The sequence below is a fragment of the Amphibalanus amphitrite genome, unplaced genomic scaffold (assembly GCF_019059575.1).
Source record: "Amphibalanus amphitrite isolate SeventyFive unplaced genomic scaffold, NRLGWU_Aamphi_draft 000107F_arrow, whole genome shotgun sequence".
Taxonomy (NCBI): Eukaryota; Metazoa; Arthropoda; class Thecostraca; order Balanomorpha; family Balanidae; genus Amphibalanus; species Amphibalanus amphitrite.
The window spans coordinates 377,718-398,029 of NW_024881602.1; the positions used below are offsets into that span (position 1 = coordinate 377,718).

The 20,312-nt window shown below is 50.6% G+C and overlaps 1 protein-coding gene across 1 annotated transcript; it reads right to left on the minus strand.

The window, feature by feature from the left end:
- Positions 1–4,483: 4,483 nt before the first annotated feature.
- Positions 4,484–9,625, minus strand: LOC122380802. The gene is made up of 2 exons (XM_043364274.1): positions 8,867–9,625; positions 4,484–8,719 (listed from the first exon to the last, which is right to left on the minus strand). The coding sequence occupies exons 1-2, from the start codon at positions 9,623–9,625 to the stop codon at positions 4,484–4,486; spliced, it is 4,995 nt and encodes a 1,664-aa protein (XP_043220209.1).
- Between the last annotated feature and the right edge of the window lie 10,687 nt (positions 9,626–20,312).

Genomic DNA, 20,312 nt, shown 5'->3' on the forward strand with positions numbered 1-20,312 from the left:
AACACAACAACTTTATTTGAAAATTTCACTGTCGTTGACTTCAAAATAGTCCTATATAATCATCCTGTGATTTTTAAAGCTTAGGGTCACATCATATTATGACAGCCCTAACATAAAGTAATGCAATTTTTTAACAGACCGAAATGCTATATCCAACGAAAAACGAAAAGTTTGATTATGAGGGTTATATAACTGTAATTGAAAGAAATACTTTTTGCCAGAAGTATCAAAATTTGATTTCCAATCGCATGGCATTAAAAGAATTATCCCTGGCTTGAAACATTTTCTTCAATGTCCTTGCAACTAAAACTGTCTCAAATAGCCCCACACTATGGGGCTATTTGAGACAGGCTTCAATTAGAAAAATAACTTTATTTGTGGTTACTAGCTGAACCAAAATGGACCTATCTGAAAGAGGTTACAGAGAACTACGTTTTTGCAATTTACATGCTATAGGAAATATAAACCGTTTTGAAGGGAGAGGCCAAAAACTGTAAAATCCGTTTCAAATAGCCCCACTTTACGGTATATATATTTTTTAGGTCCGGTCAATATTGAGGTCACCAGAGGTCATCAAAAATAAAATGTTTGAAACAGGTACTTCAACTTGCTGGTGATCCACCGGCCGGCCGACCGGTGAACGGCTACCGCCTGAGGCCGCCCACTGGTCACGTGACCGGGCGGTCGGGCGGACGGGGTGCGCCGCGCGGCGGCGAGTAGAATGAGCGGGAGCGCGGAGTCGGGCGAACGCGGTCTGCGGCCGGTTCGCTGCGTTAGGGCCCTTGGTTCTCTGTTTCGGGACTGTCTGTTTGTTTTCGCTAAATCTCATTCTCGTCATTGTATCTTGGTCTAGGTTCTTGCTTTCTTTCCCGTTGAGTACGCGCTACACTTGCTTGACCTTAATAGGTCAACTTTAAAATTTGGCCAAAGAAGATCACGCCGGTCGCTGGATACCAACCAACGCGTCATAACTGCAGGCAAACAGTTTGGTACATTTACAAGTCTTTAGCACCATTCCACTTCGCCGCCGTCGGTCCGACAATCGCGGCCGAGCTCCGGGCGTCAGCGGACGCCGACCCTGGGAACGCTCCCCGGCCGCCGACCGTCTGTGCTGCCGGCTTTTCTCTCCGTCCCGTGACGCTCCCGGAGCTGTCTCGCTGTGTGCGGCGTCTCAGCGCGTCTGCGGCCGTCGGTCTGGATGGTGTGCCGCTGAGGGCCGTTCGGGAGTGTTTTGCGGTAGTAGGTCCACATCTTTTGAAACTTGTTAACCTGTCTGTTGCGACCAAGGTGTTCCCAGATAGCTGGAAAACGGCGTGTGTCGTCCCGATTCCTAAAGCAGGCGACCCGTCGGTACCATCCAACAACCGGCCCATTTCACTCCTAAGCGTTCTGTCCAAGATACTAGAGAAGGTAGTGAGCATACAGCTTACCTCCTACCTGTCCGAGACCAACCTTCTGCATCCCTCTCAGTTCGGTTATAGGTCTCATCACTCGACGGAGGACGCCGTGCTCGTCGCAGTCGATCGCCTGGCCGACGACATCGACGAGGGGCATGTGTCGTCGCTGACGACGATCGATTTGTCTAAGGCGTTCGACTGCGTGGACCACGGCCTCCTCCTCGACAAGCTCTCTTGGTACGGCGTGAGCGATGTGAAATGGTTTGAGAGCTATCTGAGTAATCGAAAGCAAGTCGTGCGAGGCGGGAAGCTGACTCTACCTGTGACATGCGGTGTGCCCCAGGGCTCTATTTTGGGACCGATTCTGTTCGTCCTGTTCACGAATGACATTTACGTAAATCTAACCCATGGCCGCCTTATATCTTACGCGGACGACACCATGCACATAGACAAAGCGCGCCCTGACGGATCGGGCCTTGCCGACCTTAAAACGAGACTTGAGCTCACCATGCGTGAGCTCCAGTCGTGGTTCATGTGTAACTTTCTCAAGATGAATGAGAGGAAAACTGCGTTCATGATCGTGGGAACAAAGCAAAATTTAGTCAGAGCTACCGGTTTTCATCTTCAGGTCGGTGAAACTTTGATAGAACAAGCAAATAGCGTCAAAATTATCGGTGTCACTGTCGATCCTAGTCTGTCATGGAGCGCTCACGTACCAACGGTGATTAAGAAGTGTTATGGCATACTCATCTCGCTGTACAGACTCCGTCACTATTTCACGCAGGCCGCCCTGAAAACCATCATTCAGGCTTATGTGTTTCCTCACCTGACTTGCTGTTTGTGCGTATGGGGTGGGGCGAACAGAGGCCTCCTCCAAAGAATTTAGAAGGTGATAAATTTTGCCGCCCGCGTTATCACCGGCCGTAAGAAATATGAACATGTTACGCCTACACTTCAGTCACTTGGGTGGCCTAGGATTGAGACCATGGTAGCCCGCCGCGACGCCATGAAAGTGTTTAAGGCCCTTACAGATGAGAGAGTGTCCACTGAAGTGCGCGATCTGTTCGTTCGGTGCAGCGATGTGTCAGTACGGGACACACGCGGGTCCTACGAGGGCAGTTTGTACTTGCCCCGTCATCGACTGACCGCCACACAGAGGTCATTTGCGTACCGTGCCGCGTCAACCTGGAACCGACTCCCACCTGCGGCTCGCACCACCACGTCCGTGGCAACTTTCAAAGCTGCTGTGAACTTTTTATGAACATTTTCTCATCATAGTGTGTGTTTTTAAAGTGTATTTCTACGGCGCTTTTAGGCTTACCATTTGTGTTTAATCCCTCATGTTTTTAAAATCTCGTTTAATGTCAGGTCGTTTTAACCACTTATATTCTACCAATGGTGTTCTTTGTGTGTGTGTGGTAATGTATGACGGAAAGCCTGAATAGCCACCATGTGGAAGGCTTTTAAATACACTGATACTGATACTGATACTGATTCATATCGTGATTTACTAGGTGACTTGCTTGCTCCGCGCGCATGATTGGGCCACAGGAGATTTGCAGCAGCCAAACGACGGGATTAGCCAATTCGAGCAGTGAATGTTTATGTGAAATCTAGCAGCAGCGATTTACCTAACTGGGCCAGGGGACAGGTCACAGTAGTTGACATGGCGAATCATTCTGACATGAATTCAGAAGGTTGACAGTGGTAATGCTGGCGTGCTAAGCTACGCTACAAAACAGCCCTGTGTAGGCAGCATGCTCAGTAGGAGAAAAAGAGCAGTGAAGTAGAAGTAGTGTACATGTAGCGGGCTGCTATGGCGATACACAATAGGAAGGCCGATTAGGAAACAGAAGTAAGCAAAGTGTCAAAGCGGCATTAGGCGACACACTGACCGGATTAGACACAGTCAGAATGACTTGCTGGGATTAGCTGGACTGGTCTGGTCCGATTGCCTGGCAGAGCTTATCGGATCCGGGGTTTGTTGGCGTCAGCTGCGGTTGCTGGCGGCAGCCGGTGTCGATGACTGACGGCCCTGCTGGTTAACTGCATGGTGGCGAGAAATGTAGTCAGGGACGGCATAAGGAAGTCAAAAGGCTCGGAGTCTTAGCCAGGCATAGTTCAGGGTCGCCGTGCCGGGGTGATGGATAGATTGTGGGTTTTATAGGGAACATCAAGGTCGGCTCCGCACACTGAACACAGCCTGTTACCAGGGTGCACTGTCGTGGAAGTGCTCCGAGCGCGCACCCCGCCCTTAACACGTTTTTAAAGTAACTTTGAAATATGAGCATGATTGGGCCACAGGAGATTTGCAGCAGCCAAACGACAGCCAAATATGATTTGAGCACAATGAAATGAGTTAAGCACACTGAAATGTCAATGTCAGCCTCCTGATGAACTTACGTTAACGATGTCAAACTTTTAGTATAACGGTTAAGGGCCCGTTACGTCAGCGCGTACCGGCACACACACACTCACCCGCCATCATTCACCACTCCAAATACCTACAGCACCGAAAGGGTTAAGCACAGGATGCAGATGCAGCCACGCACTCACTCACTGGCACTCCCAGACGTAAGACTCGCCCCGCAGCGGTTTAGACTCCCCCTATCAAGGGGTGAAGTGTCCGATCGATCACACGACACGGACTACAGACGTTCACACGTCTGAAAGGGGGTCTCACAACCAACAGCGACGCGCTAACATTTCCAGACTAAAAAATCCCAGCACACGGACCACCAGCCGTACCACACGACTGACCACAGGAGTATCTGACCGCTCTTGGACGCCGCCGCCTGACTATACTTCCGATAACGTTTAAGATTACGCCCGATGACGCACCCGCTTCCTAACGCCCAATACGATTGGCCGCAGCCTACAGTTGGCCGTCGACATTGACCACCCGGACAGTCAGAGTGGCCCTCCCACTCAAGGAGCAAGGGCTTCCTCCGGCCACTCCGGGCTCAACGTCATAGCAAGGGTGAAGGACGGCACAACGCGGGGTACATCCGATCGTCGCTCGACAACCGAACTAAGATAACGCCCCATAACGCACCCGTATGACGCCCGATCCTGGCGCGCGCACCTCAAAGAACCTCTCTGTATACGACATTCCGCGTGCGATGGTTGTGCGTGGAAAGCACCTCGACTGAATCAAAGCTGCCTACGCGCGAGAGAGCCACGTAGAACTGGCCATGAGTGAAGGCCGGGGATGGCAGATAGATGCCCACGCGTCGCTTAGTCTGCCCTTGGCAGCGATTGATGGTCATGGCGAATGACAGCTTGACGGGGAACTGACAGCGGCGGAATGGTCGGCCGATGCCGGAATCGACAGCGCTCACCACCAGAGGGAGGCGCGGCAAAAACAGCGTCTCGCCGCGCGCGACTCCACTGGCGATTCGCAGCTCGAGCACGTTAGGCGCGGCGCGCAGCACCGTGCACAGCGTGCCGTTCACGACGCGTGGAGCATCGAGGTTGCGCATCAACACGACCGGGGCGCCGACCTTGACCTGAAGTCGATGCGACGGCATGCCCGACACGTCGATGGCATTGAGCACCTCGGTGGGCACCGGAGGCCCGTGATCCTCGTTGTCGTCGTCACTGATGGTGTCGACGCTAGCGTAGTTGACTGTTTCGCCGGGAAGAAGGGCCAGCGCGGCCTCGTTCGCCCTGTCAACGGTCGCATTTAGCGGCGAGAGGATGGCGCGCTCATGCAGCCACTCCTCATCACGGTGTCGCTCGGCCATGTCAGGGAAGATGCGATCGACCAGCGCGGCGAGACTGCGCGCGGGACTGACCACCAACTCGGGCACCTGCACCGTGTCCGGCTGTGCCACGACGGGCAGCCGGCCGTCGCCGACGCGCAGCAGGAAGTTGGCGAACTCACCGGCCTGATCATCGCCGTTCAGCGCCCGCATGTTGGTCGCGAGCTCCATGGTGTCGATCCGAGGCCACATGGGCGATGACTTGAGGCAGGCGTCAACAACCTCTGCGCGCCCGCCGCGCTTCACCACTGGCAGAATCTGTCTCCAGTCGCCAGAGAGCAGCGTCAGAACGCCGCCAAACAGCTCTTGCCTGTCGCGGACGTCTTGGAGAGCCCGGTCGACCGCCTCAGTGGCGCGCCGGTTCGTCATGGCCGCTTCGTCCCACACAATGAGGCGACAGCGGCGAAGGTAGTCGGCCTCGGGAGAGCGGCGATCAATGCCGCAGACGTTCTCGTTGTCAGGATGCAGCTGCAGAGGGATCTTGAACCGATGATGGGCAGTCGTGCCGCCCTCCAACAAACTGGCTGCGATGCCGGATGTGGCCACTGCAACTGCCACGCGCCCCTGACTGCGGACCTTGGCCAGCAGCAGGTTCTCCAAGAACGTCTTCCCGCAGCCGCCTGGAGCCTGCAGGAAGATGACACCCGACTCGTCGTTGTCCAGCCGTCGCATCACCTCGTCATAGACGGCGCGCTGGTCATCAGTCAGACGCGGCTCGTCGCGTTCAACGCGCTCGGCCAGAGCGACCGGGTCAAACTCGGGGCCGCCGGGCGGCTCGTCGTCGTCGCTATCGGCGGCGGCGGCGGGGTCCAGCACCGGTGGAACTGGCAGCCCGTACTCGGCCAGGGATTTGCCGTGCAGCCGGCGCAGAATGCCAGCGATCCTGCGCAGCGCCTGCTCGCGCACTTCGTCCTCGGTGAGACCGCGTCTGCCAGCTGCGCGAGCGGTGTGCTGACGGCGAGCGATGTCCTCCGACATGGCGTCCCGGAACCTCATCCACAGCGCCATGGGATCGCACGTAGCCTCTCCCTCGATCAGAATCAGAGCGAAGAGGAAGCGCAAACCACCTGGAAAACGCGTCACGGTCGCCTCCTCCATAGCGCGCGTCCAGTGCGCTCCATCCTCGAGCAGCCCCAGTGCGGAGCACGCCTCACGCATGGTGGCACACACGCGGCCATCGACCGTGCGGAGGTGCTCGTAAGAGCGCGGACCTCGGACGTTGAGGAGGAGCAGGCGAAGAAAGAAAACTTCCCCCGCGCGCGGCGTCGTGGTGAACACGCGCGACAGCGTGGCAGCGGCGAACACGCCCGGCACCTCGGGATGAGGCTGGCCTTGGAGGCGCCGTCTCCAGTGGGCCGGACGGGCATCTGCGCCCCGGCCGCGTCGTGCCTGCCACGTATAGTACCGCGGCACCTCTGTGTAGAGGAGCGTCGCCGCGAACTCGTCATGCTGGCACAAATCGAAGAAGGATGTCAGCATGGAGGGATTGGCCTGCTCGCCCGCCAGGACGGCTTCCAGATTTGCGTCGCCACGGAACACGACGCGCCTCTCATCGTCAGCCAGATGAAGCTGCAGCCGCTGGACTGGCGGATAATGGACATGGATCGGCCGCTCGGCCAGCCGCCACGATGCCTCCATGGACCCAAGGTACCGACTGTCCCTGTACTGGGCCACCTCGTCGATCACTCCGTCTGGCTGAACCGCAAACATGATCCTATCAGAGCCCTTGGTGACATACTTGATGCAATAGCGGATCGCCCCCATCGCGTGCGTGATTACCTCGACGTTGACATGGGAGTCCAGCGCGCGAAGGATGTGAGGATTGTAGGGGACGATCCAGCGGTTATCGATCTCAACACCGCGCCGGCCGGGCGTCTGCGCACGTCGACCGCCGTCTTCCGGCGCGCGCCGCCTGTACTTCGGATAGCTGCGCTCTGGCAGCTCTGTGGCCTCCAGGTACGGCCGCGGATATCCGACGCTGCATCGGCCGTCCTTCATGCAGACAGATTGCGGGTTCAGCGCACCGCACGGACCGTGCACCATCTTGGCGCAGACGATCGCGTGAAGCTCTGGATCAGTCTCCGGATCGGGCAGCTCAGCGCACACGCACGCGTCCACGTCTTCTGCGCGAGGCTTGTCGGCGGGCACGACCCACAGCAGGATGTGAGCGTGCGGCAGGCCACGCTTCTGCCACTCAATCGTGTGCAGAATGGCCCGCTGCCGACCCAGGATGCCGCCTCGCAGCTGCTTCAGCAGCGCCTGCAGCTTCAGGCCAAACACCTGACTTACAATGTCAGGGTGGTCGCACGGCCGATCGTGGTCACCCGGCCTCTCCCCCGGGTAGAGGGTGCGCAGAGTTCCCTCAATCTCTGGCCAGGCCGGGTTGCACGTCACGGTGATGAAGAAGTCGGCCGCGCCGAATTCTCGAACGTAGCAGAGCGCGTCCTGCAACTTGGCCATCATGTAGCGAGGGCTACCGGTCACGGATGCCGGCAGCACCACACGTCGACCGACGGCTCGCGCGTGCTCCTCGCCGTCAGCGAGCGCGTCACGCACACCACGGATTGTCTCAGCACGGAAGCCATTCAGGCCATCCTGGTGGGTGCGCACATAGGACAGACGGTCGGCTTCGACCTTGAGCAGGGTGTCTACCAGGTACTGTTGGTACAGTCGGCCGCCTCTTGGAATGAGATTAAAGTGGCCTGGTCGGTAGCGCATGTGGAACGCCGCGTACTGACGCATTGTGACCCCACGCTCGGTCTTCAACTGGAGTGACCACCCGTCAGTGCCACGCGGGTGCAGCAGCACATAGAGTAGCGGATCGTACTGGCGACTCAGCTCGCTGATACGGGACAGCCGTCCGCCGCGCTCGCGTACGACGATGTCGCGTCGACCCCCCATCTCATCGGGCATTAGGACTGCCACCTCGCGACCTATCGGAAGATTGAACCGACGCTCGTGCTCCGACCGCGGCCGGTGTTCGGCCGACAGAACGATCCGACAGTTCGGCACACCGCGCGCCATCATCAAAGCCGGCTGGAGCGCACGCACGTAGTTGTTGTGCTCGTGCAGCATGCCCATCAGGATGTTAAGAACGACTCTGTCCAGACCGCCACACATGTTGGCACGTCGCTCGGTGGCCTCGTCGGCGTCCAGGAAATATATCTGCATGAATTGCTCGTCGCCTTCGCGAACGGGCAGAAGAGCTCCCATGCGGTGGCAAACGTTACCCTGAACGGTGAAGGCCGCGTGGTAAGCTCCGTCGTGTCGCACAACGTTACATCCCATACTGGCCAGCTGAAAGGCCGTGTTGTAAGCGCGGATTTTCTCGCGAAATTCTCGATAGTATGGCGTGCCAGGGGTCATGAGTTCCACCAACTCGTCCGGCGGCGGGGGATGGAAGTCAAGCTGCACCTTACCCTGATGGCAACAGGCGCCTACGGGCTCGGCACGCCAGCGCAGCGCTCCGCAATGGGCACAGACAGTGTCCATTCGGCCCAGCTGCATGCCAGCCGGCGGCTCGAACTCGGCGGGGACATAATTGCGAGCCAGCAGGTGCTGGTCGCCGCGACGACGGGCGGGCGCGTCCGCCGGAGCCTGCCCATCAGCGCCGCCCACTGCCTCCGCGTCGTGCGCATCGGCCGCGGGCCGGCGCGCCGCTGCGCCGTCTGGCGCATCGACCGCTGCCGCTTCGACAGCGTCTACAGCACCGTCGGGCGGGTCGGGCGGGTGGGGCGCCGCCTCTCCTACAGCGCCGCCCACTGCCTCCCCGTTGGGCGCATCAGCCGCGGGCCGACGCGCCGCTGCGTTGTCTGGCGCATCGGCCACTGCGGCCTCGACAGCGTCTACAGCACTATCAGGCGGGTGCCGCGCCGCCTCTCCTACAGCGCCGCCCATTGCATGCGCGTCGGGCGCATCGGCCGCGGGCCGGCGCGCCGCTACGCCGTCTGGCGCATCGGTCGCTGCCACCTCGACAGCGTTCACAGCACCCTCGGGCGACGGCGGCGCGGGCGCGACGTCCGCGATATCACCCACCACCGGCGGTTGGAACGCGACCGGTGGTTCAACCGGTTGGTCCGCCACGCCCGCAGCAACAGGTGGCTCAAGACCTGCGCCGTCTCCGCCTGCCCTGACCTCAGCGCGAGCCGCAGCCATGCCCTCACGATTGCGTCGCCGACGCTCGGCGAGCTCAGCCTCCGATTCCAGCTCCTCCGCGTCGGGCGCATCGGCCGCGGGCCGGCGCGCCGCTACGCCGTCTGGCGCATCGGTCGCTGCCACCTCGACAGCGTTCACAGCACCCTCGGGCGAGGGCGGCGCGGGCGCGACGTCCGCGATATCACCCACCACCGGCGGTTGGAACGCGACCGGTGGTTCAACCGGTTGGTCCGCCACGCCCGCAGCAACAGGTGGCTCAAGACCTGCGCCGTCTCCGCCTGCCCTGACCTCAGCGCGAGCCGCAGCCATGCCCTCACGATTGCGTCGCCGACGCTCGGCGAGCTCAGCCTCCGATTCCCGCTCCTTCCTGAGTCGTTTACGTTCGCGATCCCGCTCACGTCGCGCGGCCGCGACGTCCGCGGCAAGAATGACCGGCGGCTGGGCCCCTGACGGACCGGCAACCGGCGCTGCATCGACCACTGCCTGATGGGAAGGGCCCGCGCCACCTGTCTGGCCTCTCTGTCTGGCACGGGCCAGAGCCCTACGTTCACGATCACGTTGCAGGCGAAAAAGTCGCTCAGCCTCAGTTTCCCGCTCTCGGGCGAGGCGCTGACGCTCGCGTCTTTGCGCCCGTCTCGCGGCCGCGGCGTCCACCGGCGGATCTACGGACTGACTGTTACGTTGACCGTTTTCAGCTGCATCACCATCGACCATCAGACCGTCAGCGCGCCGAGCCGCCGTCTCCGGCGCTGACCCCGGGGGGTCGGCGGCGGTCGGGCGATCCGGCGACGCAGGCGGAGGTGTTTGACCTGGCATTGCGAGCAATTCTGGAAATGGATAAGAGAACGGAGTTACGATGAGGACGGAGGACCTGCAAAGAGGAGGCAAATAGGCAGCACTGACTTCTCTTCCCCATAATCCATAGCATTGTTTATTATCAATAATCTTAAATGCAACACAATGTAAAACATCCCTGATGGGAAAAACAAATGCTCGAGAGCCTGTGATAATAGCTATCATTGGAAAAAGCATGTTAGCAATATTTCCCAGTCAGAGTTACCCGCGGCCGTTTTTTGCGAAGTTATTCAACAAAAACTGAACAGTACCTTGGCGAACTTGGCCTGACCTCAGAGGTCACCGTTTGACCTAGGACCGTAAAATCGGGTACCAATCTCTGCGTCTCGTAACGGCGCACACGCTCGTTTTTTCCGCGACGCGCTAGCTCTACCGAGGGCGAAATGGCGAGGGGGGAGTCGTACCCGCCCCCCCCCCCTAGGCCGGCGCGTATTGAAAAAGTGAACCTTCCATCAAAACTTACATTACAATACATTTTACACATACATTTTAAGCACCAAACTGCCACCTGCTGAGTGAGGTAAGGTTGGGCTATGTTAGGTAGGATTTGGTCAAGGCAGGTTTGGTTGTGCAAATTTCAATTTGGTCAAGTTTCTAAGTCAACTGATGACTGGCTGGAGATCATCAAAATGTATATCGTCTAACAGGAAAAAAACTTTTGCAGAATGAAAAAGTCAACCTTCCATCAAAACTTACATTACAATACATTCTACACAGTACACATAAATTTTAAGTACCAAACTGCCACCCGCTGAGTGTGGAAAGGTTGGGCTAAGGTTGGGCTACATTAGGTAGGATTTGGTCAAGGCAGGTTTAGTTGTGCAAATTTCAATTTGGTCCAGTTTCTAAGTCAACTGATGACTGGCTGGAGAGAATCAAAATGTCTATCGTCTAACAGGAAAAAAACTTTTGCAGAATGAAAAAGTCAACCTTCCATCAAAACTTACATTACAATACATTCTACACATAAATTTTAAGTACCAAACTGCCACCCGCTGAGTGAGCCCCCCCCCCCCCCCCTAGGCCGGCGCGTATTGAAAAAGTCAACCTTCCATCAAAACTTACATTACAATACATTTTACACATACATTTTTAAATACCAAACTGCCACCTGCTGAGTGAGGTAAGGTTGGGCTACGTTAGGTAGGATTTGGTCAAGGCAGGTTTGGTTGTGCTGGCTGGAGATCATCAAAATGTATATCGTCTAACAGGAAAAAACTTTTGCAGAATGAAAAAGTGAACCTTCCATCAAAAATATATTTTACACATACATTTTTAAATACCAAACTGCCACCTGCTGAGTGAGGTAAGGTTGGGCTACGTTAGGTAGGATTTGGTCAAGGCAGGTTTGGTTGTGCTGGCTGGAGATCATCAAAATGTATATCGTCTAACAGGAAAAAAACTTTTGCAGAATGAAAAAGTCAACCTTCCATCAAAACTTACATTACAATACATTCTACACAGTACACATAAATTTTAAGTACCAAACTGCCACCCGCTGAGTGAGGAAAGGTTGGGCTAAGGTTGGGCTACGTTAGGTAGGATTTGGTCAAGGCAGGTTTGGTTGTGCAAATTTCAGTTTGGTCCAGTTTCTAAGTCAACTGATGACTGGCTGGAGAGAATCAAAATGTCTATCGTCTAAGAGGAAAAAAACTTTTGCAGAATGAAAAAGTCAACCTTCCATCAAAACTTACATTACAATAGGTACACTCTACACATCAATTTTAAGTACCAAACTGCCACCCGCTGAGTGAGCCCCCCCCCCTAGCCCGGCGCGTATGGAAAAAGTCAACCTTCCATCAAAACTTACATTACAATACATTTTACACATACATTTTTAAGTACCAAACTGCCACCTGCTGAGTGAGGTAAGGATGGGCTACGTTACGTAGGATTTGGTCAAGGCAGGTTTGGTTGTGCAAATTTCAATTTGGTCCAGTTTCTAAGTCAACTGATGACTGGCTGGAGATCATCAAAATGTATATCGTCTAACAGGAAAAAACTTTTGCAGAATGAAAAAGTCAACCTTCCATCAAAACTTACATTACAATACATTCTACACAGTACACATAAATTTTAAGTACCAAACTGCCACCCGCTGAGTGACGAAAGGTTGGGGTAAGGCTGGGCTACATTAGGTAGGATTTGGTCAAGGCAGGTTTGGTTGTGCAAATAAACTGCCACCCGCTGAGTGAGGAAAGGTTGGGGTAAGGCTGGGCTACCTATGTTGGATAGGATTTGGTCAAGGCAGGTTTGGTTGTGCAAATTTCAATTTGGTCCAGTTTCTAAGTCAACTGATGACTGGCTGGGGAGAATCAAAATGTCTATCGTCTAACAGAAAAAAAAAATTTGCAGAATGAAAAAGTCGAGTTTCCATCAAAGCTTACATTACAATACATTTTACACATAAATTTTAAAGTACCAAACTGCCACCTTCTGCTTTAAATTGATGGAGGCAAAATATTATGATAGGTACATCAATTTCATGAAAAGCAGCATGCATGCGTCACGTTTGCCATGCAGCTTGCCTTTTGTAGTAAATAAGCCTTTATATACCAAAACCACCTATGAAAATCGTCCCAGTAATTAACAACATCTCTCAATATTCCTTAACGATCAAATGTAATCTGTGGCACCCTTCAAATTCAAAATAGTTATTCATCAAAATCACTATGGCGCATCCGACACCAAGCTCACCCGTGTCAAAACACAATGGATAGATTATTTTTAACAGCAGACTTTCTCATAAAGGCAGTCACAGTAGACAAAATACAGGCCAAAACTAACAACTTCTGCCTTAAACTGATGTAGGCAAAATATTATGATAGGTACATCAATTCCATGAAAAGCAGCATGCATGCGTCACGTTTGCCGCGCCGCTTGCATTCCAAAGTAAATAAGCCTTTATATACCATCTCCACCTATAAAAATCGTCCCAGTAATTAACAGCATTTCTCAATGTTCCTTAGGGATCAAATGTAATCCATAACACCCTTCAAATTCAAAATATTCATCAAAATCACTACGGCGGATCCGCCACCTAGCTCACCCGTGTCAAAACACAACGGCCGATTTAGTGTTGAAGATTAGCCGCATTGGAAGAAATTAATATTTCGCGATTGCAGGTACTCTGACCAGCCTTAATAATCCTAGTTTATTTTTTCGAAGGAAGAGTTTGACGTTCTTATATTTACATCTTCGTCTTTTGTTCAATTCCACTCCCTCTCGGTCTCCACTAACCTGCATTTCTGGCGCGTCCGGGTTCGCCCGGTGAGGAAATCCGGGCGGTCCAGTACGGGCGAGACGCCGGCGCGCGGCGGCGCGGACGGCCCGTCACAACTCACAGAAGGTACAGACGGGAGAGGATCGGAATAAAACATTCGTACCTATATCTCGGCGGCAGCGTGTATTGAGAAAAAGAGACGATTTCATGATATATTCATTGTTGCATTACGCAGCACGCTTATCACATGTACATTGCACACTGTCGCCGGGCCGGCCGGTGGAATTTTCCAGCCGTCGGCCGGCCGCCGGCTGCCGGAATCTCCGGAACGGCGGTGCGGTCGCACACAAAAGCACGTGAATCGGCCGCATTCCTGTGTCTGAGGCCAATGCTTAAGAGATATGTGGTTCCGCGGCTATCTCGCAGGCCCTAAGAGAAAAAGCTCGCTGCAAAAACTGAGCGTTTCAAAAAACCCGCAAACCGACGCAAATAGAATAGTTATATTAGCTAAAAACCATTGATGACGTCACATGACCTTGGATGACCCTTCCCAGTATCCCTGTCAGTAAATGGCATCTGAGTCATTACAGATAAGATAATCTGTCATAATCCTGAAAGAATCCGATGGTTTTGACTCGTTTACTCAAAGCAGGACACATTTCAGTATTTTCACATAGACTTGTAATGTAAAGATCACGACTCTGGCCTGACCTCAGGTCACAGATATGCAAATTCTTATATATAAAAATTACAAATACTGGTACTGTAACCATGACCTGAAGAGAGGAAATCGATCCGTGAAAAACTCTAGCTCTGACGTGATTGCAAACGTTTTTGAGGTGGGGTAAAAAAACCCGCTCTGGTGACCTGACCTGACCTGAAACGGCATTTTTTGCTGAAATTTGCGTATTTAACATTTAGGAAAAGTCACCAAGTATGAGCTGAATACCCCCGCCCGGAATAGGCTTAATACCTGTCAAGACCGTGTTTTTATTTCCGGAGGGTATATGAAAGTAAATTGCGAATCAAGTATCGAATGACTGATCAAAGTACCTAAATAGGCATTACATGAAGGATCGTTAAATGAGCGCGGGTCTTCTGGCTTGTTTCAGAGTCAGCCAAAGCTGTGGGACAGCTTCGTGGACTTATGAGCTGTTGTGATCACGGCCAGCCAAACAGTGGCGAACTCCAACGAGACGGCGTCGAAGTGATTGATACAGGACAATAATCTCATAAGGGACAATAATGCGGACGCACTTGGTTAGAGTTGTTTTTTTTCTGTTGAAAAAGCAAATCTGAATTTTCTGAAAACTTTCAAAAGCTGTGCTGCACTTCTTAAAGGCCGTTGTCATGATAACAAGATCTTTGTTTGCAGTAGCACCATGGTGATTTCCTGTTTCGTATAGGTTGACTACACCAGTGCCGCAGTGCGAGTCATTATGCGCAGGAAATTACTTTGGGATTAGCGAGTTAGGGGATCACTGAGACAGTAGAATTTGATTTGATTATGTATCAGGTGTTGGATGTTTCCACGTCATTTAGTGTGTTTCACGCGTTGCTGCTGCTTAAGTTTTTGGTGTACCCTTTGTTTAAGGCATTCGAAGACACATGTTCTGTTCCACTTGTTCTGCGTTCTGTTCTAACTCCTACAATAGGTGACAAATTGTTTTGTGTTTATTAGCGGATGTCTTATTTTGCGAAACAATCAAACCTTGAGCTTGTGCATCGCGAGATGCAAAAGTGCTAACTTAGCCGTAAATAGTGATTTTCGATTTCGTTATACTTGGCTTAAGACACCAGTGTTTCAAAAATGCGAATAAACATGTCTTGCATTCGTTGAGGCACTTTGTTTGGACATTTGCAGGAAGCTACGGATGTTATGTATCCTGAAATATTAAGATTAGTCAACGGTATTATTTTAATATGCACGTGTTTTACACCTTTTTGCGTTAGCTTTTGACCATTGGGCAAAACATTTGTACACATTCGCCATATAGATGGCGCTACAAATGGGCGGTTGGTCACAAAGAATCACCATTGTGCAAAACTATTTGGCGATCCTCCTCTACAACTCGACATTGAGCGAATGGTTCAACATTGTGCAAAACAAATCGTCAATGGTCGAAACTATTCGTCATTGAGCAGCCGGGAATTCATGATTGGCCAAAACCGTCTATGCATATTTCAGCATTCAGAAAAACAGATCAGCAATGATCGAAACAATTAATCGCGTGCACTGGCGGCTGCAGGGGGCATGGAGCAGCTCATGGGGCCCAATCCTTGCCATTTCCCTCGGCATATAACCGAGTGGATGATGGAACAAGCACACCGGGCGGCCGGTAAGTGTTCACTGGACGAGACCGGCCTCAGCCTGCACACTCAGCGTATGGTTCGGCTGAGGCCGGGAAGTCACCATGTTTCTTTGGGCGTAAGTCCCACACCAAACATGTAAACAACACCTTGCGCTCATTCTAAGTCAGGTGAACGGTATTGCCCTGGGCTCGAAATGAGATAGGCCTCATAAATTGGCGAAACCTTGCCCTCATGAGAGAGTTCCGGGATGCCAAGGCGACCGTCATGACAGATGTGCATAGTGTCCGTCAGGTTCCGCCATGAGGACCGTTTGTTTATTCCGGATGCGCCGATAGAGAGCTCGTCTTTGAATAGGCGAATTAATTGAAGTTTTTGTAAAGTGCCCGTTGACCAACGTAGGCGTGCTAGGTTGTAATGGTATGGTGCATTGATGGAAATGACTTCAATGAATTCATTGAACATATTAAATTCAGCTGTGTGTTGTAGGTAACGCATTGCAAGCAAAAAAAAAAACGCGAAGGGGACACATTGTTTTTTTTTCTGACCAAAATGACGTCGTAGGCAATTAAAACCAAAGTCCAAATCAAAATATGTCGGCTGCATTGATTGGTATCGCTCGCCGGTTAGATAAACGTATTGCATTTAATGTTGCTGAACGTTTAGAAAGGCCTTAAATTAAATATTCATGATATATTTAATATGTATTTAATATGAAAATTTAATTTTAAGGCCTTCGTAAGCGCTCAGCAACACTTGTCACTCGATATACTTAATCTGTCCCGCATTGCATATAAGCCTAACTGACAAATGACAAATACGTACTGTTCCATTTATAAAGATTTTATAACGAACGGCTGACTTATTGCTTAGAAATGCCCTAAATGTTCATGCTCAAGTGTTGATTGGTCGATGTGTGTTAAGTCCATTTGAAAAAAAGACTAGCCCAGATATCCATTTATTCTGTTTTAAACATTGCTGAAGGGATATCACCAAATGCCGAGGAGTTTCGCTCATTGCCGAAGTCATGGTGAAGTGTCAAACTGTTTTGCAGATCGCTTATTTCAGTGTTCGATCTGTTTTGTCGAATGGCTGAAATGAAACGCACGACGCCGGAATAGTTGTGCTCAATGCCGATTGTCGAAATGGCTCCTCAAACAGTTATGGCCAATGGTTGAATTCAAATGCAAAAAGGTGTAATACCTACAGGGTGTTTCACAATAAACGTTACTTTTGATCAGCTTTTAAAATGACCTCAACTATTCGTATGCCCATAAATTCTATATTCATGTTGTTGCAAATTCCTTCGGGTTTTTTATCCTTACAAAAACTATGACGAATCAGCAACTGCATTCTTTATGTACGTGCAATGTCCACGCCATCAAAACGGGTCAATTCGCTGTTAAGCTTCAGGGTCCTGCACAATGAATGTTGCTTTTCAAACGACGATGTTTCAGTGACATGTATTGCATATGGCTCATGAGTATTACCACATGAGACAGCAGAACAGTAACTGATGACCATATTTCAGTTCAGCACCCTTCACGGGTTCTCCACTATGCCACCCTTCCGTCTGACTTTTTCAACCAGATTTTCTGGGATCGCCGTCCGGCCAAGAGGCGGGGCTGGTCTCGTGTTTCCAGTCTTCTGGAACCTTTCTACCACCCGTTTGAAAGACATTTTTGACGGAATATCCTTCCTCCTTTTAAAATGGCTACCGAAACTCCGTCGCACTGCAGTCAGACTCCGCAAAGCGCCGTAATGCATGACCACCCGCCTCATCATCTGTACACGGCGAATTGACCCGTTTTGACGGTGTTGGCATTGCACGTTCATACAGATGGAACCGTTGACGGTTTGTAAAAAAGATATAAGGACTAAAAACCGCAACAAATTTGCAGCAAAATGCATATAAAATTTACGCGCTCACGAACAAGTAAGATCTTCATTTAAGCTATTCAAAAGTAACATTTATTGTGAAACACCCTGTATAATATGGTTTATAAAAGTAAAATCGTTGTATTAATAGAATCGTAGAAGTATATTTTTAGTAGATGAAGAGTGTTTTCGTAGATATACCATGGGTGTAAAAAACCTCCTTCAACTGCTCAGATATGTACTATTTGTTGAAAAGGTCTTCTAGGGTGTTTTTTAACCGCGTAAACGGGGTAGCGAAAGGGTAATAGCATAATTTTAAAAAGAGCTTCAGGGTAATTTAACACCGTTAACGTTATATCATGGTGTAGTAAAACACCCAACCCTCCTAACAGTGTTCTATTACCTTCTTCTTGGTGTTCATTTAGAAGCCAATGCGAGTAATTTAAGCGGGGAAGGGACTAAATTAACCTTCCTCAAGTGCTCAGATATGTACTGTGCAATTACACCGCTAACGGTGTCAATATTTCTTTGTGTGTATGAAATCTTCTGCCATTTATAAGGGTAAAATAATAAATTAGTCTTACGTCTCGTTTATTCTATTTTATACTTTAATGATTTTTAAACTATAAATTTAGTTACTATATTTTTGTATTTTCATTTCAATCTATTTAATTTTTCTAATTACATTTATTTATTCGTATATTATATTTCTTTACATACATAAGCTAAAGTGAGATCAATTTGACGCTATTACATGGGAAATTTCAGGGCCTCCTCTAACATGTTAACTGGGGGGGGGGGGCGCGGCCCCCCCAGTGATGCCGCTGGCCCCCCCAGTGGAGCTGAAATCGCGTCACTGGGGGGGGGGGCACGCAGTTAAGCAAATCACGTAGAAAAACGAGGAAATTTCACTATAAGCTTACCTACCAAACAAACAATCCAGACTATCTCCACGATCACCACGCTACTAATTTTAGTTTCCTTATATCGTTGGTTTCTTATCTACAGGTTTTTTTACAGATCCGCCTAGGATGAGCCGCGGAATGAGGTCAAACATTGCAGATTTTATAATCGAACGCCGACTGAAGCTCGAACGGGGCATCATTTTGAGAAGGAAACAGCCCGAAGTCCGAACGGTCGCCCTCTATAGTCTCATTCAGTCAAGCGCTTACGGTTCAACACGGATAAGTATTATGTTTTTTTTCGGGAGACGGGTTTATTCTTGAAGAGGAAATTTTTCTATGAGCAAATAAGAGTGCGGCTGAGCTTTATAGCACGATATAAAAGTTTTTTTTCAGTGTTTTGGACTAGCAGCGATAAGCCCTCTCACTTATTGAGGGGTATGAATTATGATAGACCCCACCCCTAGGTTTTTTGCGAATAACTCGCATAAAAAGTGACCCAGCGTGGCAAATGTTTTAGTAGGTATTCTCGTGATTGCTTCAATTCTACACATTTCCTGACAATGTAATTACCCTGTTCCCTAACCCTCATTCTCATTGACCTGTGGCCTGTTTCTTGAGTCATTTTCAGGCAAGTAGCTTTTTAGGATGGTGAGCTGTTTTCAGGCAGGTAGCTGTTTGTTTCCAGCGTTTGGAAAATCGATACCTAAGCCCTCACACTTTCTGGGGACGGTTAGAGTCCTTACGAACTGCTGTGCCGTTTAATACTTTTTAATAAAGGCATTTTTGTCATTTTCGGAAAGCCGGAAATTTTCGTCGATTTCGGACGCTGCGGGGAATATTGACCCCAAATGTCACCCTGCCCGTGCCGGTCTGGATCCACCGGTATAGGGTCTGGTGGCCTACTATTTCTTTTTCAAAATAAAAATAAAAACCATGGCATCAGGGCTGTGACGAAAAATAAGTGGCCTAAATCCGATGAGAAAACCGGATTTGGGGGTACCTTAGGTTTGGCTTCTGAGCCTCTGGCCCCCCCAGTGGAAATTCCTTAGAGGAGGCCCTGGGAAATTTTACTTTTGCATTGTTCAATAGAAAAAGAGCATGCTCCTCTTTTGGACGAATGTCGTAGGCACCAAGCACCACGATTACTGAAACTTCACTTTATAGGGACAGGGTATTTGGTGACCTGAACGTAACCTCTGCACTGCACTTATAGGAGCGTCGGCTGGAACCCTTTCGGATTTTCGCGAATAATCGCGTAGAAAGCGGCCGATCGAGACGATGCTTTCAGTATTCTTGAGTTAATCAATTCTAGGCATTCTCTGAAAATTTCATCCCATTCTCAATGATCTTCGACCTGTCACTACTTGTTTATCAAGACAATAATAAGTGCAATATTGACAAATAACAATGCATGTTTGTCTGTGTAACTTGGAGAGGATAATTTTTTATTGCACGGAAATCAACCTGCATTGCACTGCATTGTTGTCCGAAACACCATCCAATTCACAGTTTAAGGACTATGGTGACTGGTGAGGCTAGAACGAGTCACTTCAAATACGACATAAAACAAATGGCTCACCTCTTGGCTATACATGCAGCAAGTAATTCCAATAAGTTCCTCTGTATGACGAAAATAGCAATGCACGCATAATGCATAAACAGAGGATATTAAAACACATAAAGGTAGGTACATAGCTCACTCATTACAAACCTAACTACACACACACACACACACACACACACACACACACCCACACCCACACAGAAATAAGAGATTACTACAAGAACTAATATAACTATTCTATTTGCGTCGGTTTGCGGGTTT